General features: G+C 53.5%; 5 protein-coding genes across 5 annotated transcripts; 4 read left to right on the top strand and 1 right to left on the bottom strand.

Moving 5' to 3' along the window:
* Window positions 1–1086: 1086 nt before the first annotated feature.
* Window positions 1087–3537, top strand: BGZ61DRAFT_482266 (uncharacterized protein; the record flags this gene model as incomplete). The annotated part of the gene is made up of 4 exons (XM_046249376.1): window positions 1087–1131; window positions 1246–1457; window positions 1525–3089; window positions 3152–3537. 4 exons carry the CDS (start codon window positions 1087–1089, stop codon window positions 3535–3537), a joined length of 2208 nt encoding a protein of 735 aa, XP_046099564.1.
* A 1035-nt stretch (window positions 3538–4572) lies between these two features.
* Window positions 4573–5637, bottom strand: BGZ61DRAFT_361854 (uncharacterized protein; the record flags this gene model as incomplete). The annotated part of the gene is made up of 2 exons (XM_046241304.1): window positions 4573–5101; window positions 5165–5637. 2 exons carry the CDS (start codon window positions 5635–5637, stop codon window positions 4573–4575), a joined length of 1002 nt encoding a protein of 333 aa, XP_046099563.1.
* Window positions 5638–8207: 2570 nt separating this feature from the next.
* On the top strand, window positions 8208–8708 carry BGZ61DRAFT_361694 (3-demethylubiquinone-9 3-methyltransferase-domain-containing protein; the record flags this gene model as incomplete). The annotated part of the gene is made up of 1 exon (XM_046241289.1): window positions 8208–8708. One exon carries the CDS (start codon window positions 8208–8210, stop codon window positions 8706–8708), a length of 501 nt encoding a protein of 166 aa, XP_046099562.1.
* Window positions 8709–11469: 2761 nt separating this feature from the next.
* BGZ61DRAFT_361769 (major facilitator superfamily domain-containing protein) lies at window positions 11470–13153 on the top strand (the record flags this gene model as incomplete). The annotated part of the gene is made up of 2 exons (XM_046241294.1): window positions 11470–11653; window positions 11703–13153. The coding sequence occupies 2 exons, from the start codon at window positions 11470–11472 to the stop codon at window positions 13151–13153; spliced, it is 1635 nt and encodes a 544-aa protein (XP_046099561.1).
* Window positions 13154–14402: 1249 nt separating this feature from the next.
* Window positions 14403–15386, top strand: BGZ61DRAFT_102049 (uncharacterized protein). The gene is made up of 2 exons (XM_046236835.1): window positions 14403–15145; window positions 15196–15386. Exons 1-2 carry the CDS (start codon window positions 14576–14578, stop codon window positions 15202–15204), a joined length of 579 nt encoding a protein of 192 aa, XP_046099560.1. The 5' UTR covers window positions 14403–14575; the 3' UTR covers window positions 15205–15386.
* Window positions 15387–17627: the final 2241 nt, after the last annotated feature.

Below are 17627 nucleotides of genomic sequence, written 5' to 3'. Positions count from 1 at the left end.
CAGCTCTAGCGAGTCGACTCCCCGGCTGCTGCGATAGGGGAGAGGTGACGTGCTTTTTCGCCCTGGCGTCTGGCGTCTCGGCATCCCTCCGACCGCCCGGAAATCTGCAGATATTCATGTGCGAACCCGCTGAGAGCTGCCCGGCCGACAGCTCGAGACTCCACCTGAGCCCCCACGACAGCCCATGACAGGGAGATTCTCAGGGGGGCGTTCCGGGGACGCTCCCGGGGGGTGCTGCTGGCTAACGGGCTAGCGGGTGTTTAGGGGGAATGGGATTCGGGAAGTCTGCTGGAGGGCGGGCCAGAAGTCGCAGGACTAGGCTTGGGTTCTGTTATGGGGATCGAACTCTGGCTTGTTGGCTATGTTGAGGCTGTTTTGAAGACGTGGGGCGCCGCATGGAAGCATGAGAGACTGTCTGGATGGTGTATCATGCAGCGGATGTCGGTCGTGGGCTGCTTTGCCGGCAGTCCGGTTCCTGTCAGTGCGGGTTTATTAGGTACTACGTATACCTAAGGAATGACGTCCGGATACTTGACGCCCCAACAAAGGCGCTGCCTCCCCGTCATCATGCATAATTCCTGGATGAATTGCTGGGACGACCAACGCTGGCCCAGATATGCCATCTTACACCCGACTTTAATACTTAGACCAATTCAACCCGCAGCGTCGCAGTCGAGGGAGGCACTTACAAATACTACCGGAAATCGACAGTCCAGGGCAATTCATTGGCGGGGTACTGCTTACACTGCGTACCTATTCAGGCCACTACCTACCTTACCTTAATGAACTAAGGCGCCCACCAGGTAACTAACGCCTCAACTCACCACCTACCCTATTCGGACCGTCCGTCCCACTGCGCCTCGTCTCCCCGCTGCTGCTCTCGCCACGACTCGCATCTCCATCGTCCAGAACATTGCTCCTTGCGCTTCACACGCCTCCCCGTTGCGCGCCCCCGTTCCGCTCCTCTGCCCGCGGCCTTGCGAATCGCATCCCGCCCTCCCGTGTCTCTGTCTCCGTACATGTCTCCGCCTCGGCCGCCTGCCGCTCCCTCTCGCTCCCGAGTAGACGACGTCCGCCGCCGTCGCCATGGCTGAGGCCGACGCCGTGCCCACCTTTGGCGCAGAGCTCAAGGTTGGTGGCCTCTTCTCCCAATCGCTCGTCTCGCCCCTGTTCGCCCGCCAACTCCGCGGCATCTCGAGCGAAAGAACCCGTCCGATCCCGCCGGCTGACTCTTCGTCTCTCTAGGATGGCTTTAAACCCGCCAACGCCTGGGTAGGCCACGGCATTGCCTGGTTCGAGGATATCCAGCAGTTCTACCGCGAGCGCGCCGCCATCGAGAAGGAATATAGTCAAAAGCTCACTATGCTCGCCAAGAAATATTTCGAAAAGAAAAATAAGAAGACGTCCCAGCTGAGCGTCGGAGACACTCCTGCCATGACCCCCGGCTCCCTCGAGAGGTGCCCAACTCCCAACCCAACCCTTCTGGCGCATCCTGTACTGACCATGGAATTTACCACTCTCCAGTGCCTCCTTAACTACATGGACTACCCAGCTCACCACTCTCGAGTCCCGCGCCAGCGAGCACGACCGATACGCAAACAACCTCCTCTCCCAGGTCGCAGAGCCACTCAAGTTCTTTGGCGGCCGCTGCGAGGAGCTGCGCAAGCGCCATGCCGAATACGCCGAGAAGCTCGAACGCGAGCGAGAGACTTCATATGCCGACTTGCGCAAGAACAAGGGCAAGTACGACGCCGTCTGCCTGGAAGTCGAAGCGAAGCGCAAGAAGTCTGAGTCTCATTACGACAAGGCCAAGGCCCAGAGCGCCTACCAGCAGCAGGTCTTTGAGATGAACAACGCGAAGAATAGTTACATTATTGCCATCAACGTTACCAACAAGCAGAAGGAGAGGTACTATCACGAGTATATCCCAGAGGTCATGGATAGTCTACAAGACCTCAACGAGTTCCGGACAATTAAGCTTAACAACCTCTGGGGGGTTGCGACTCAACTCGAGTCAGATATGTTACAGCAGAGCAATGGTATGGTCGAGCACCAAGGCACCGAGATCAAGAGGAACTTACCGCATCTCGACTCGATGATGTATATCCAGCATAACTTGGGAACCTTCAACGAACCCCCTGACAAGATGTTCGAGCCTAGCCCAGTGTGGCACGATGACGGCGCCATGGTCGTGGATGATACGGCTAAAGTGTATCTTCGAAATGTGCTGAGCAAGTCGAAATCACAACTGGGCGAGCTGAGGAGAGAGGTGGATAAGAAGCGCAGAGAAGTCGAGGGACTAAAACGCACGAAACAGCGCATCAGGGAAGGCACTGAGAAGAAGGACGAAGCCGAGGTTGTGCGCATCCTCTTTTCAATGCAGGAGGAGCTTCACGCCATCGACCGCCAGCGGCTTACGGCCGAGGTCGAGACATCGACTATCACCTCCGTCGTCGGAGACGTCACGCTCGGCGCCAAAAACCACAACTTCAAGGGCCAGACATTCAAGATCCCGACCAACTGCGACCTCTGTGGTGAGAGGATCTGGGGCCTGAGCGCCAAGGGCTTTGACTGCAGAGACTGCGGCTACACGTGCCACAGCAAGTGCGAGATGAAGGTCCCCCCCGACTGTCCTGGCGAGCAGACCAAGGATGAGCGCAAGAAGCTCAAGGCCGAGCGCCAGGACTCGGCCAACAAGCTCCTCAAGCCCAGTGCTACCATGACGTCGCAAACATCGTCCGACGGGCCAGAACTGACCCGCTCCAACACCATGAACTCGCTCAGCTCGCATTCTGCACGCCCGTCCCTATCAGGCTCAGTCTCTGGACCGCGCAGCCCCGCCGAGGAGACGCCGCCAGAGGTAGTTCCGCGGCCCAGCGTCTCATCGGCCAAGTCACCCAGCGCGCGCAAGAATCGAGTTATGGCCCCACCCCCTACTGCCTACATCAACGACGGACCGGGAGCACCCGCGCCAAATGGCGGAGAGAAGGAGGAGAAGAAGGGCAAGATGCTGTACGGGTTTGATTCAGGGTCCCCGGGCGAGCTGACGGTCCCAGAGGGCCGCGACGTTGTGTTGCTCGAACCAGATGGTAGGTCCTGCACTTTCCCCTACGAAACGTGGCGCATTGTATATCTAACCGCATCCTAATAGATGGCTCCGGCTGGCTCAAGGTCCGCGCCGGCTACAAGGAAGGCCTAGTCCCGGCCTCCTACGTCGAGATGATCGAGTCGCCCGGCCCCTCTGCGGCCGCGCCCTCCGCCTCCGCCCGTCCCTCGTCTACGTACTCTACCTCTACCACCTCCTCCGCCACAGGCAAGAAGAAGGGCCCCACCGTCGCCCCGCGGCGCGGCGCCAAGAAGCTCCGATACGTCGAGGCCGTTTACGAGTACGCGGCGCAGTCCGAGGCTGAGCACTCCATGGTCGAGGGCGAGCGCTTCGTCCTCGTCACCGAGGACCCCGGCGATGGCTGGGTCGAGGTCGAGAAGGCCGGCGTCACGGCGAGTGTGCCCGCGAGCTATGTCCAAGCCGTCGTCTAGAAAACCGGGGAGAGGAAGTCTACAGCAAAGATGTTTTGGGGCAGAGGCACGGCGAGTGTTGGGGCGTGTATAGATGAGAGTCAGCAGCGAGCGAGCGAGCAAAGTTGCTTCCGCCGCCGTCATGAGAACCGGCCAATGTAAATAAAAAGACGGAACGAGGCATGTATATTTCCGGAGAAAGCATCCGTTTGGATAGGGTACATACATACACGTCAACCACACCTTCCAGTACTAGGAGCATGGTGTGCACTGCCTACTCGCCTGCCTCATCAAGACTCGCGTCCCTCGAGGGGCTGACGAACGTCCACACGTATCACTCTCGCCACACCCCCGACGTGGCCGGAGGTCCCGGAGACAACTCACCAGATTCATGGCGAGACACACCGAGACAGTTCACACATGCGATGGACCAAGAGCAGGAGGCGTCAGATTGAGTGAAGTAGAGCCATGGGGTCTGACAGCCCGCCAAATTCGATTCAGCCATCAAGCAGCAGAAGAGGGATAAGTGCCGTCTATATTACACGATTGTACAAGGGAAAAGACCAAAAAGGAAGAAAATAAGCCCGTCGCACACTCCAGTATCCTCGTCACCGATTCCGATCTTGGTATAACCCCCTATTCCGACCCCTCACCAAATGTGCCCATGCCATTCCGAACCAGCCCCACCAAAACATCTTCCTTGTGATGGTGATGTAAGAAAATGGGAAAGGGGATATCATCTCTTCCAGTGTAACGCCATGCAAGAAAAGTCAAAACGAAAATAAAAACACATTTCTCATCCTTGAGGCAACCCTGTGCCATGCACGCAATGACTGCGGACCAAACGCCGAGCGAGGTGTGAAAGTGAAAAAGGAGAGTTTCGTGAGGGAAACCCCGAAAAAAGAAATTGACAAGGAGAGTGGAATCATATCATCTATCCGCTGTGTATACTTCGCATGAAGGGACTTTGTCGTAAAACCGTAGTAGAACTCGAGGTTGAAAACTCACGAGTTCCGCCAGGAGCCATTAGAATAGGAGGTTGGCCGGGTGTGGTCCCTAAATCATCTGCGCCGTTGGGGCTCCCAGTCCGTGCTGGCCCAGTCCGTGTCGAAGGGCATCTTGCAGTTCGGCGATCTGCGCCATCATGGCGAGCGAGTGTTGAGACTGTTGGTCCATTTCGGTCTTGAGTTTCTCATTCTCCTCGCGTACACGCTTGATCTCCTCCCGAAGTTCTGTAAGCTCCTCGGTGCTTTGGCCGCTGGATCGTCGCTTGCGCTTCATCCCCGCCTTTTCGCTTTCGTTGTCTTCGGGAGATGGGATAGGTTCGGCAGGAGGTGTCATCCCTTCCATGTTGGTGTGGACCCGTCGCAGATGCTCATTCAGATTTTCCTGGCGCGAAAAGCCTTTCCCAGTGTGCCGCTTGCAGTTCGGGTGAGGACAGTTGACAGTGTTCTTGGGCCCTCCATGCTTGCCATGGACCTCGCGTTCGTGTCGGAGTAGACCACCGGAATACGTAAACCCAGGCAAATTCTCGCAACCGTCAGCAGGGCATCGGTATGGCCGTTCATGCTTATCCATGTGTTTACTAGAAAATGTAGATTAGTGCCAGTCCAACAAATACGGCTGTTCTAGGCGGGGGTTTACTTACTTCCACTCGCACTTGCGCGAAAACGCTCGTAGCTCCTCCTTGCAATCATCTAGAGGGCAGTGGAATTTCCCATCCGCTTGCTTTGCAACCTCTCGGTCGGGCTTGGGAATCGGCTTGATGCGCAACGAGGGAGGGGATCCAACGCCTGGAGAAAGGTCCTTCTCGTCTTGGAGAGGGTCGAGTGACGGCGGCACCTGCATTGCGGCTTCAAGAGGGGATGGGAAAGCTGCATGCCCTAGATCGAGGCGCGTCGCTTCCTGGATAGCAGTAGCATCCTCAGGTATCATCCCTCGATCATCTCCCAGGACGACTCTATCGTCGGGTAGCATGGCTGCCTCGGCAGTGTAGTGGCTGAGTTGTTCGGCAACATCATTGTCGGTGAAGCGTTGGTCGGCGGCGTGGTCGTGTTCGTCTCCGATGGGCGGATATGCCCCTTCGTGGATGAAGTTCCTTGGCTCGTATGCGACACTCATGGTGGCGGCAGGTCGATGTTGTAGGGACAGGAAGGTGTTCGAAGACGCGGCTGCCGCGGAGACGGAGTCAACGGTCGCGTCCGACGGCAGAAGTCGGAGGTGGACGAGGTCTATGCCAGTTGTGTCGAAGGGAGAGACGGGCGAAAAGTTGAATGTCGCGCGCAGGGGTTTGGCCGATATGTCGTCGAGCTTGTGGTTGAATAAGGCAAGTAGCTACTGCGATGAGCTCGGATTGATAGAGGCCTGAAAATTATGGTATGAAGAGTCGGAACGCAACGGAGGCTGATGGACTGAAATGATTAGTCAGTGATAACACGTGACGAGGCGGAAATGTGTGGTCTGTGCGTTTGGCTTGAGCCTGAGCATGTGCGTACAATGTGGCGCCGAATGTTCCGAATGGTCCTCGTCTCTGGGTCAGCCCTCAAACCAGTGGATAGAAGGCCATCGCGAGTGTGCTGTATTAGTACTTTGCATCGGTCTAGGCACCCGCCTGTGACTCGAAGAGGAGTTGGCGAGTCCTTGGCGTTGGATCCAACGAAACGCTTCTATCCGGAGCATGAGCCCGGGCGTGACTCACGGCGTCCTAAATGGTGCCTTGCCGCCATGGGCGTGGGGAAGGCTGCGTGTGAATAGGTGCACCAACACATACCACCCTAGCCCTTGCACTCCTCTGCCTTGCGCTGGCTCAGGCGTACCACTCGCTAGAGCGTGTTGCTGTCGAATGTGTGGCCTCCGCTAGACGCCTGGCGCACACTTGCGCGCGAGGCTGTGCCAGCTGGCTAACAGACATGTAAATGAGGCCCATCCAGGGACCAACCTGTGATTTTGTTCACGATCTTGCTTCCAAGCTCCGTGTAATTCGCGTGTTCCCCGGTCATCCGGCGTCAACTTCGCCCACGTCCCACTCGATGACGTGCGCCTGGAAGGGGACAGGATGAAGGAAGGGGGGGGGGTTGCCTGGTCCGTCCCGGAGGACTCATGATGGACGGGTAATAGAGCGAGTTGGCTGTAACCGGCTGACTTGGTCTAACACGAGGCCTTACATCCACGGAGACCTCCCCATTGGGCACTGCACTGGATCGTGCGCCCCAAGAAGGATTTGGATGTATGACCACCTCCCGGTCCATCATGCCCAGGAGTTGCCTACCTCGGTCGTGGAAACGTAGCAACTTCTCCGGGTCATTTCTGCCTCAGTCACCAAGGCCAGATCTGTGGTAGTTTCTCGGCCGAGAGATAGTCAGTGGTGACAGAGAAGCCGAATAACTTTATTCTAGCAATGAGTTCTGTATGTTGCATGTTGCGCTCTCACCACGACCTCTATTCCAAGTGGCGATTCGGGCCTCGGCAGAACTAGAACCAGTGGCGATTAGACGCAAGCCAGCATGCGTTGGCGTGGCGGTATTGTACGCGTACTTCCTGCGCATCTCAAAGCCCCCGGGTAAGAGAGTATTCAAGGGGATGACGACAAACAGATGCCGGCTGAATGGAGTGGCGTCTTCCGACTGGGGCTGATGCGAAAACAAACCGATGATAAGAGGAGCATCCGGCGATCCTGGCAATGATACTATGATGATGAATTGACGCCTTGATCGCTGGCATACCGATTTCGGAGTTGTTCACCATGCGACCCGACATTGAGTGTGTGAGGGGGAAAACGGCGAAAAGAGGGTGGGATTTTGGAGCTTCGTTTGGGGTGTGCTGGCTCCCGTCCGTGGTCAGGCATTTGTGCATTTACACCAGAAATATGAGGTTGAGACTCGTGTTGATAGTCTAGCGACGGCATGCTACCCAAAAGCAGCTAAGACATGGGTGCTGCTTCCTCAGGCCACAAATCAGAACCTTGTCATTGATAATGCCTCTTATGATCGATTTAGATCCTGGTGAGCTAGAATTGAGAAATGTTCCTGATTATTACCAAAATGTAGCAACTCTTGCCTTTGGGATTCCATTAACTCAATAGGCTATGCCGGGAAGCCTTCTTGTGGCGGAATCACGTGATCTATATGCCCTGACGGCCTCCAGGTTCCCAGCCAGCATTGCGAACTTGTGAGGTGGCACAGCAACAAGAGACACAGCGCCTAAGTAAGGTATGTAATTACACGTTCAAACTAGCCCCTAATCTCCAGGCAGCCCTGTTATGCTTCTTGGTGATCAACCCACAGCCTCAGCCAATGACTTCAGATCTACTGTTTCAGTGCCTTCATCTCTCGCAATCCTGGTTCGCCCTTCACAAGTGTGGCGCGACGCCTCAAATCGCCATTCACGATGCTTCACCCTATTTCTGCAGCTGCAGCGTTCAAATACCACCTCGACCGCCAAGACTAAAAAATGTCAGAAAACGTCACAAAGGACGTTAGTTGGACCGAACCATTGGTATGGAGTGCTGTAATTAGACTAGTTGTGCAGTGCGATCAGCCGTGGCGCTCTTGCAGCTGATGAGGCGTTCTACCGCTCCCTTCTCTTATAGTTCCCCGTGCCGCATCCCAACGCATTATCCCCTTTTTCTTCACCTCCATTGATCCTTTCTTTCTGCCTTACGATTAATTAACCAATCAAACCAACCATCCGACATGTCTATCAGTAAGATCACCACCTGCCTCTGGTTCGACAACCAGGCCGAGGAGGCAGCCAACCACTATGTTTCTACCTTCGGGGGTGACTCCAAAATCACCACTACTCAGCGCTACTCCTCTGCAGGGGAGGACACACACGGCCGTCAGCCTGGCTCCGTCATGGTGGTCGAGTTCGAGCTCCGGGGCAATCGATTCGTGGGCCTTAATGGCGGGCCGGCCAAGTGGAGCTTCAACGAGGCAATCTCCTTCCAGGTCGAGTGCGAGGATCAGGCCGAGGTCGACCACTTCTGGGAGAAGCTTGGGGAGGGTGGTGATGAGTCAAGGCGGCAGTGCGGGTGGATTGCTGACAAGTATGGCGTCGCGTGGCAAGTGGTGCCGAAGGCGTTGAAGAGGATGCTCAGCTCAGATGATAAGGCGGCGGCGGGCAGGGCTACTGTGGAGATGATGAAGATGAAGAAGCTGGACATTGGCCTTCTTGAGAAGGCGTTCAAGGGTTAATCTGTAATCATTGGGTGTGACGTTTGTCACGAAGCACACAGCCCTCAGATTCAATGTCAAGTCGAGGCGGTTCACCTTGAGTTGCTCCCGGGTCTCGTCAGCCTCACCAAGGCATCCCTGTGCTCTCAACACCCTTGTGGTTCAGCTCTTAGGCAGAAAGTTGTTGAACAATGAACCGGATCAAACTTGGCCATGTGACACTCAGGCGTAGGACACGCGCAAACTGACCGCCTTCCGGCCCGTCCTTTCAACTACCAGGTATCCACCAACTTCTTCATAGCCCGGTTGCCTACCTTGATTCCCACCTACTCTTGAGCCCCTCATATACGGCCCAGGACTTGAAAATAATCAGCCAAGCATCATCCTCCTCCGCAGCGGGTACATCATTGGACAATGAGTATTGCTATTTCCATGCATAATCATACGCTCAGTCCTACTGACAATTGCCTGATATCCTAGTTAAGCGGCTTAGGAAGTCTAAGTACTACTTTTTCTTATTTATTCTTCATAGTAATATTTATGTATTCATTTATCAGGTCCAATTTAATAAAGGCAGATGTTTAATACATCCCTCGCTTTATGTATGGTAGATACCTACCTAGGTACCTTAGCCCAGCTCGCGCTTTAGTAAAGGATCTTGTATCTGTGTGCAAACAGCAATATTCTCGTGTGCGAATAGCAGTACCCTGGATTTTGTTTCTCCTCACGTCACTCCGATGTCATGTCGTTGATCTAGAGTGTCCTTCACTATCTTTCATACCTACCTCCTTCATCTTGCGATGGAAGGGGTGTCATGACCTTCTAGGGAGTAACCAAAGGTTATGGGATGAACTTAATCTTGGATAAACACAACAATACTGATTACGTTAACGTATGTGACGTGCCCTATCCCTCGCTGCCTGGCAAAGCATGTCGACGCCATCGTATCACAGAAATTGGTACCTACACCCCATTTCTCAACTTAGCGCTAGTCCTCGAATTCTTTCTCCTGGGCGGTAGCTCAGTGAGACGTTTGCCTGTCAATTTCGAGTGCAATCCAGCGCTGCGTAAGGAGCCCTATTCGATCCGCTAGTTCTAATTATGACCAACGACTGTTCCATCCATGGCCTGAAGTCAGAAGTTGAACATCCTGGGAGGAGGTGGTTGTGCAAGTCCGGGTGGGACAGTTGGTATCGACTTGCGGGGGTGCTGCCTGGAGGAGGGGCTTTTCGGCGTCGATGATGATCAAGGGCCTAATCGGCGAATTAACGTCGATAGAGTCCCTAAAAGACTAGTGAAGGAGGCAGATCACTGTCATTCCGTGGGGATCCCATGGTTGGATGTTGTGGAGCTGGGGAAGAGGATGACACTGATGGGAGATCACATATTATGTCCGTGCCGTCATCTTCAGTGCCGACGTGGATCTCAAGGATCACGGTGCCTGGACTGACTCATTTTTATCCCCTGAAGCTGACAGGAACCGGTCCTGGAACATAGATCCGAAGGGTCTGGTTGTTGTAATGTTGAGCCCTTGATTGACAAAATACGATTCGGCAGGTGACGCCGAAACACAACTGACAGCGTGATCCGCGTAACTGTGCCACTCACTGTAGTACTCGAGGCCTCAGGCGGGCGTAGCACGGTAGTAATTACCGTGAATTAATTGCCCCATAATAATCACGGAGTAGCTAGAGTTTGGATAGCCGTGCTCCAGTACGTTGGGTCATCCCACACTCCACGTTGCTGATATCAGAGGTACGTAATTAACACGCAGCCGAGCTGGCTCTAAGACCTTTCGCCTGCGTTCACAGATGGTGCACGGGGTTATTGGAGACGAGATCTGTCGGGGTTGGAAAATCCTGCCGTGCATCCAGCCCTGGAGAAAATGGTGACGCCCTCTCTGCAGCTCGATGCTCTCCTGACCAAAGCCACCCGGCTAGGATAGGGATTTCACTCGGTAGTTTGCCGAGGTCGACAAAGCCGACAGCTTCAGTGCAGTTGGACACTAAGAAGCCGCTAACAAATGCACAGCAGGAACCGGGAATACCACGCGTGCAATTGCTGAGAAGTCAACAAGTCTGTATCCACTTGCTGCGATCCCGGATTGCCAGGGTCACACAGACGCAACACAGGCGCGGACCCAGAAAACCACTCGAGTTGGATGCTAATCGAACAGAGCAGAACAGGCCACTATCAAGTATATCCCTCATCATATTATGAAGTCGCACAGTCTCATATTAGCAGCTAAACCGGTGGACTTCTGGCCGACTAAATAATATATCAAAGCAGGATTTTACTGCATACGCGTGCGTCCTCTGTCGTCGGATCAGAGCTTGCCCGCCATGTGCACTTTGTCTCTGGGGAAATTTCGGTCCCAACGCACTTGTCTCGGTGCGTCCCTCCGAGCACACCGCTAGCCTAGTTTGAATAGCTTCTCCAACTCTTGGTGCACTAGCAGGGAAGTGCTTGGTGCAGCGACGCGCCTAAATCGGCTCATCAAGAGCTTTCCAGGTTTAGCTTCTTGTGCCCCTCCATCCAACTTTCGTTGATAAAGACCCCTCCATCTCCTCCACCAGCTCTCCCTTCCCTCTCCAGCAAATACCCGCGTGAAATATTTTCTTCTCTCTCCATCTCCCCCACACCATCTCCCGCATCGTCAACCCTCTCCGTTGACACTCCTCTCTTCCTCCAAATCATCATCTACAAAGCATTATCAAAGGCACTGGCAACAAGGCACGCGACAGACTTATAGCACGCTTTTCCATTGCTCTCAAGTCCAAGCATGGCCGAGCCCACCTTTAGCCCGCCAATTGGCGACGCGAAGCTCCAGGACGAGGTTGATGAGATCCATCATCCTTCATCCAATGGACTCGCCAACCAGGAAGAGGGGAATGTCCGGGAGGGTGATTATGACGCTGAAACGGTCGAGCGTGTGTACCGGAAGATTGATCGCCGCATCATTCCAGGTTTGTCCCCCATACACATATTGACAAATGTATCCGCTCACACTGGCAGCTTTTTGGGTCCTCTACTTCCTCTGCTCGGCCATCAGGTCCAACATCGGCATTGCCCAGACCATGAACAAGGACGTCGGCCACGACCTGATGACCGTCCTCGGGATGACGGCCAAGGATACGTCTACCGCCCTCGCCCTCTTCTACGTCGCATATGTCATCTTCGACTGCCCTTCCAACCTTGTCATGAGCAAGCTCAGTCCCCGCCTCTGGATGGCTCGAATCGTCTTCGCTACGGGTCTTGTCGGCACCTGCTTCGCCGCTGTCCAGGATGCGTGGAGTGTCAAGTTTCTTCGATTCCTTCTCGGCGTTGTGATTGCTGGCATGTGGCCCGGCATGGCCTTCTACCTCACTCTCTTCTACCCGCCTACCCGTACCGCTAAGCGTATCGGCATGTATTTTACTGCCGCTCAAGTCTCCGCGGCTGTGGTTGGGCTTGTGTCTGCTGGCTTCCAGAAAATGGATGGCTTGGGTGGTCTCGTTGGTTTCCGTTGGATGTTCCTTATCTACGGCCTTGTTGCTATTGTCCTGAGCGTCACCCTTCTCTGGTGGCTCCCTGACAGACCTCTGGCTCCTGGTCAGGTCAGAGACAACACCGGCATCTTCAAGTTTCTTCCGGCTACCCCCGAGGTCCTGACTGGTCAAGATGCTGTCATCCATTACCATGACCTTAGACGTGTCTACCACGCCCGACCTTGGACTATGAGGGATCTGGGTCTCGTCTTGGTTGACTGGCGCCTGTGGCCCTTGACTATGATGTACTTTGGCGTTGTCGGTGTGGGTATTGGCACTCAGCTGTACGGATCGGTTATCATCGCGTCCATCCAGCCCGAGGCTAGTGGCATTGAAGTCAGCTTGCTCTTCGCTCCCATCTGGATCATGGATCTCATCGCCATTTTGATCGTCACCCCCATCTCGGATCGCTTCCACAAGTCGCGCCCTTATTTCTTCTCGGGAGCTGTCTGCATCCAGATTTGCGGTCTTCTGACCACCACACTGGCGACCAACAACGGCTGGGCTCGATACGGTGGCCTTCTCATGGTGGGATTCGGCCTCGGTCCTACTGTCCCCATTTGCATGGCCTGGAGCACTGAGATCTTCCAGAAGCGTCACGGAGAGGTCGGTGTTGCGGCTTCCACTGCCCTCGTCTCTGGCCTGGGCAACCTTGGTAGCGTCATGACCACGTACGCCTTGTATACCGGTTGGCCTGAGGACGCTGCTGCGGGCCCTCACCAGTACCGCAAGAGCAACTACACCATGATCGGAATCCTCTGCATGAGCATCTTGAGTTCCTTCCTAATGAAGGCTCTCCTGAAGATCTTTGGCAATCCTCCCAGCAGCAAGTTCCAGGACGACTCAGCCAGCGACTTTGAGGATGGCGCGGCTAGACGAGAGGGTCAGCAACGTGGTTTCGGCTCGAGCCTTCCTTGGAAGCGAGGCAACCGGAACTAACTCTTGTCCCTTAATTCCTTAGTGAGAGTCGCCTAGCCAAGACCTGATCTTCAACAATCGCCCTGACCGACGACTTCAACGCTTGTTCTTCAGCTACCGGTAGCTCAACCTACATTTTTACAACCTCATAATTCTCTTCGACTGAAAAGTCACCGAAGGGAGTGTTCAAGTCGCTGTTTACCAGTCTCTTAGATACCGGCAGGGTCTTAGAGATGGCTTAACTAACGACAGTGTTTCCTTAGATGACACATCCGGACTCACGACGGATGAGAAGACAATGCTCCCACGCTATCGTCTCATCCATCTCGCGTGTCCAGAACCATCCCAGAGAACACGAACCAGCCCAAGGATTTTGTGTCTTACCTTTTATTGCTTCGGCCTTGCTTTTACTGCGCAGTTTTGCTCTTGATGATACCCCATCAGCGTTTATACCCGCTGTCTTACGAGTTTCTCTTTCCCTCGACAGCGACAGTGCTTCTACGCCATCGCTGGGACGGCGTGTTGGACCGAGGCCCAAGACCAGCGAAAATGCTTCCGCGCTATCGTTTGGTGGGCTCTCGTGGGCGTCTAGCCTTGGATTAATGGTGGACGAGAAAAAATGGCCGAGGGCCACGTGGTGTATGTTAGGAGTGTGCATATCCTTTTGGGGCTGCACGGTTTTGTTCAGGACTAGAATTTAGCTTGTATAAGACTTTTTTTCTCCTACTCTATTTCTATTTGCTCTGACCTGTATGATGCGAATGTGTCTAGCTACGAAGTGCCATTCCTAAGCAATGGGATTCTGAGAAGGAAGTCAACGTAACCCGCAAAGGAAAGAAATTGACATAATACCCGCAGGTCTATGGATCCGGACAAGAAGCGATCGCTTACTGCAGACATGCAGTAGGCCTTACATGGCATGCTTACCTTGGCTGCTGCATCAAGTTGGCGGTCACAAGTAGAGCAGGCTGCTTGAAGGGGGGAAGGAACGGAATGGAACCTTACTCCAGAGTGAATTGATGCCTACCCTGTGAAGCTCTTCGAATGATCATCACACTACGCTGCGGCGTTGCTTGAATACTAATTGTCTATTTGACCCAGATTACTTCTCATCTTGCCTTGTAGGGCGAAGTTGCTGGTATAAGGGAACATTTTCCCGGGGGCAGCTTATCAAAGACATGAAATCGAACTACTTACGCATCGTGATGACTGTCATCGATTGTGAGCTGCCGTTGCTGTCGTCCAAACATGGCAACCAAAGGCGTGGTTGCCTGATACTAGCCTGCCTTTGTTGCAGTGAATCACTGTAGTGTCCGCAGCCTTCCTCCAACTCCCACTTTTAATCCCTTTACTCATTTCCTCATTGGCTCTTTGCTTTCTTCATCTTTTCTCATTCCTCCCTTCTTCCTTCATCCCCACTGTCATCAAATTCGAGCCCCAATCATGGAGCCAGCTAGCAAAAAGCTGCGAACCACCCTCCAGTTGCCGACACCAATGGAGACACTACCTCAAGCGAAGCCAACACGAGCCCCAAGTAAACACGCTCCCATCAGTGAGAGAGACTGCCAGAATTTGTTCAACTCTAATCGCGCCCTGTGGATTGCCTTCCCCGAAAGCTGCCGTCTCAGAAGCAACCGCCAACTTGCCACTCTCGAGAAATTTGTCGCCGAATCAAGCGAGTGTTCAGATGTGTCCAGCGTCACTCGGAGTGCTGGCATTTTTCTAGCCGTGCTTTACAAAACCACTGCTCATCGCGACACGGCAGTTGAGTCATTAAGGCTCGCAAGGGTTGGTTGGAAAGGCGGCTTGCATGCCCCAATCGTGGCTCCATTCGCCGCAAACTCTGACCCGCAAACTTGGAGTGTGTCACTTGGTCCTTTCGCAACCCCGAAGCTTCTTTCTGCAGCACTCGAGGCCTTCTTGCTTGCTCACAATAAGGACCATAAGATCGGTGCTCTGGGATACAACATCCGAAGACTTTTCACAATGGGACTCCCGACTTCAACATTTATGGTACGTGCCCCTCATGATAGTCTTGGACAGTATGCTAAAACCTGTCTCAGGTGATCTAGGAGAAACCAAAACAGTTTGAGGGCAAGGACTTGTTGGCTGAATTTCAAGGCAAAGACTTCTTTGTTCAAGGACAAACAACGTTGATCACAGCTGAACGCCTACTCGAATGTCTCCTCTGCGGCGGTCAACATGCCGCTGCAGTGTGCAAGAATACGACCACCACCAACACTCTTGGCCCGGTCAAGTTTTCAACGAAGCGCAAAACGTGTACGGAAAACTACAAAAGGGTTGGCACCCTGGAAATGAAGGCATACCAAACTTCGAGGCCGACTGTGGAGACAGAGAGCGGTACAGAGAAGAAGGGACGAGGAAGAAAAAGGAAGGGGGCTCAATCCAGCGATTAAGTTCGCTGCGAATTTGGCAATGACGACAAGCTCGTGGCGTTCGGCGACGCTACTCACCATTCCATGGGGAACATATCAGTTCACCACCTGGGTGCGCCCCCAAGAGCGAATTGGTAGGTTGTTTCTCTTCACTAGACAATCGCTCTTTCCTAACTGGCTGCGAAGGTCCGAAAGAAGGAAGGTGTTTTAAAAAAGAATACAGGATTTCGGGTGCCCACTACGGAGAGGATGCGAGTTGGATGGGAGGCTGGCAATTTCGATGGTACTTGAGGTTGTGGATTTTGCTAAATCGTAGCTCAAGGGATAGCCAAGTTTCCCAAAAATAATACGAACTGAAGATTGCTGCGCGAGGACAGGCTTTAGGATGCTACTCAGAATAAAAGTATTGAGTGACCAACAATGCGACAGCCGTAAAAAATGTTGTCGCGGCCTATACGTTATAGCTTGGATATGTATCTTTGAGAAATGAATTTCGGTTGGCTCTGAGGCATCATTTGCACGGGTGAGGTTGTGAAGGTGTCTCAGTAACACCGCCCGTTCTGCCATCTTCACCGAGCCAACGATGACTGAATCCTTTCCGATCCCAGCATCTGCCCAAAACGTAACATCACTAGTCCCCATAGCATAGGTTATCGTCCTATGTACCAAAGAAGTAATTTCATGATGCGAAAGTAGTGGAACAATCACAAAATTACCCTGTACTAGAATCTACAACGCGATTGTTTAGCGTTAGGAGCTTGGGACAACATATTGGAGGCGTGCAGATCAAGTGCGTGCTAATTATAGCGCCCCGTAAGTAGTATTTCGCAATCATTTACGCTATTGGCTTAGACACGTTGCTGTCTGTAATTCCTTTCGACTGTCCATTTATTTGACAACACGATGACGTGTGTTGATATTCCCCAGAGGCAGATGGATGGGGGTTTTAAAAATGGTGTCACCAGTGTACAAGTACGAGATGAGTAGAAAAAAGAAACTTCATTCAATCCCGAGATTTGAATGGTAGATTAATCCAAATTACTGTCTGCTTTGTCCAAAGTGTGGGTTGTGCCACATAGCCAACAAGCAATATGGGACTGGCGAGAATGGACGTGCGGGGAGCTCGTGTGGCAACGCCACTATCAGGATGGGAGGCCGTCGTTGGCTCTCATCCATCAAGACCACAATTTTCTGATGGGCTTCTATTGATATCAAAGTCAGATCAGGGTGACGGTTAGTAAGATTTGGCCACCGCCCTTCGTATTTGTATAACTTCAAACAATTTATATTGAAGCGGTGAGGCGGGCGGGCGGGTGAGATAATATACATGACCGCGATAGCTTGCGGCCAACTCTATTTACTTGAGGGCTCTTGTATATTAAAGAGGACCGACGTATCCGTACTGTTTCTCGCCAGGGCCCTCAGGAACAAGCCCCATGTGGTGGCGGAGTGGTTCTGGCGTCGATTACGTTTCTACCCTTGACGGGTCCTTCGGGGTAAGCAAGACGGTTTCGAGGGTAATTTGAGGGGATCGACTGGTGATTCATCCCACTCTATGTGAGAGACCCGTGCATCAGCCACGTCCTGCGAGTGCCGGCGCTTGAGCGGGCTGGATTTGCCTTGGTGGGTGGTAGCCAAAAATGGAATGGTCGGAGGCTGAATTGGATATCCCCGCACAAGGACAAGGCGCATACGGAAGACGAAAGTGCGCTTTCCAAACGCTGACGACATGGAGGGGGTGGTGTATGATTATCGAGGTAGATCAGGGGTGTCAAGTTTATTAATGGCGAACGAATGTGAAGGCGATGAGCCGCAGGAACGGGCTGGCGATCAGGTACGGCTTGGTCTAGCTTGGTCCAGCTTGTCATGGTTTGGTTCTGCTTGTTAGTTGGTGACAAGTTCCACCTCCAGGTCAAGCACCAAGGCCGCAGGTGTGGCTACTCCACCGTTGATACTCGGTACAGACGACGACGAACTATTATCGGAGTTCCATCAATAGGAAATCTGTCGGTTTCCTGCTGCATTGCCATTTCTCGGTTGCCCGGGTGGCGCAGCACAGTTGCAGGAATAACGGGACGACGACCCCCCGACAGGGCGAA

The sequence above is a fragment of the Ilyonectria robusta genome (genome assembly GCF_021365365.1).
Source record: "Ilyonectria robusta strain PMI_751 chromosome Unknown BGZ61scaffold_21, whole genome shotgun sequence".
Lineage (NCBI taxonomy): Eukaryota > Fungi > Ascomycota > Sordariomycetes > Hypocreales > Nectriaceae > Ilyonectria > Ilyonectria robusta.
Note: the sequence above shows the minus strand (reverse complement) of the source record. Positions and strands in the feature narration are given on the sequence as shown.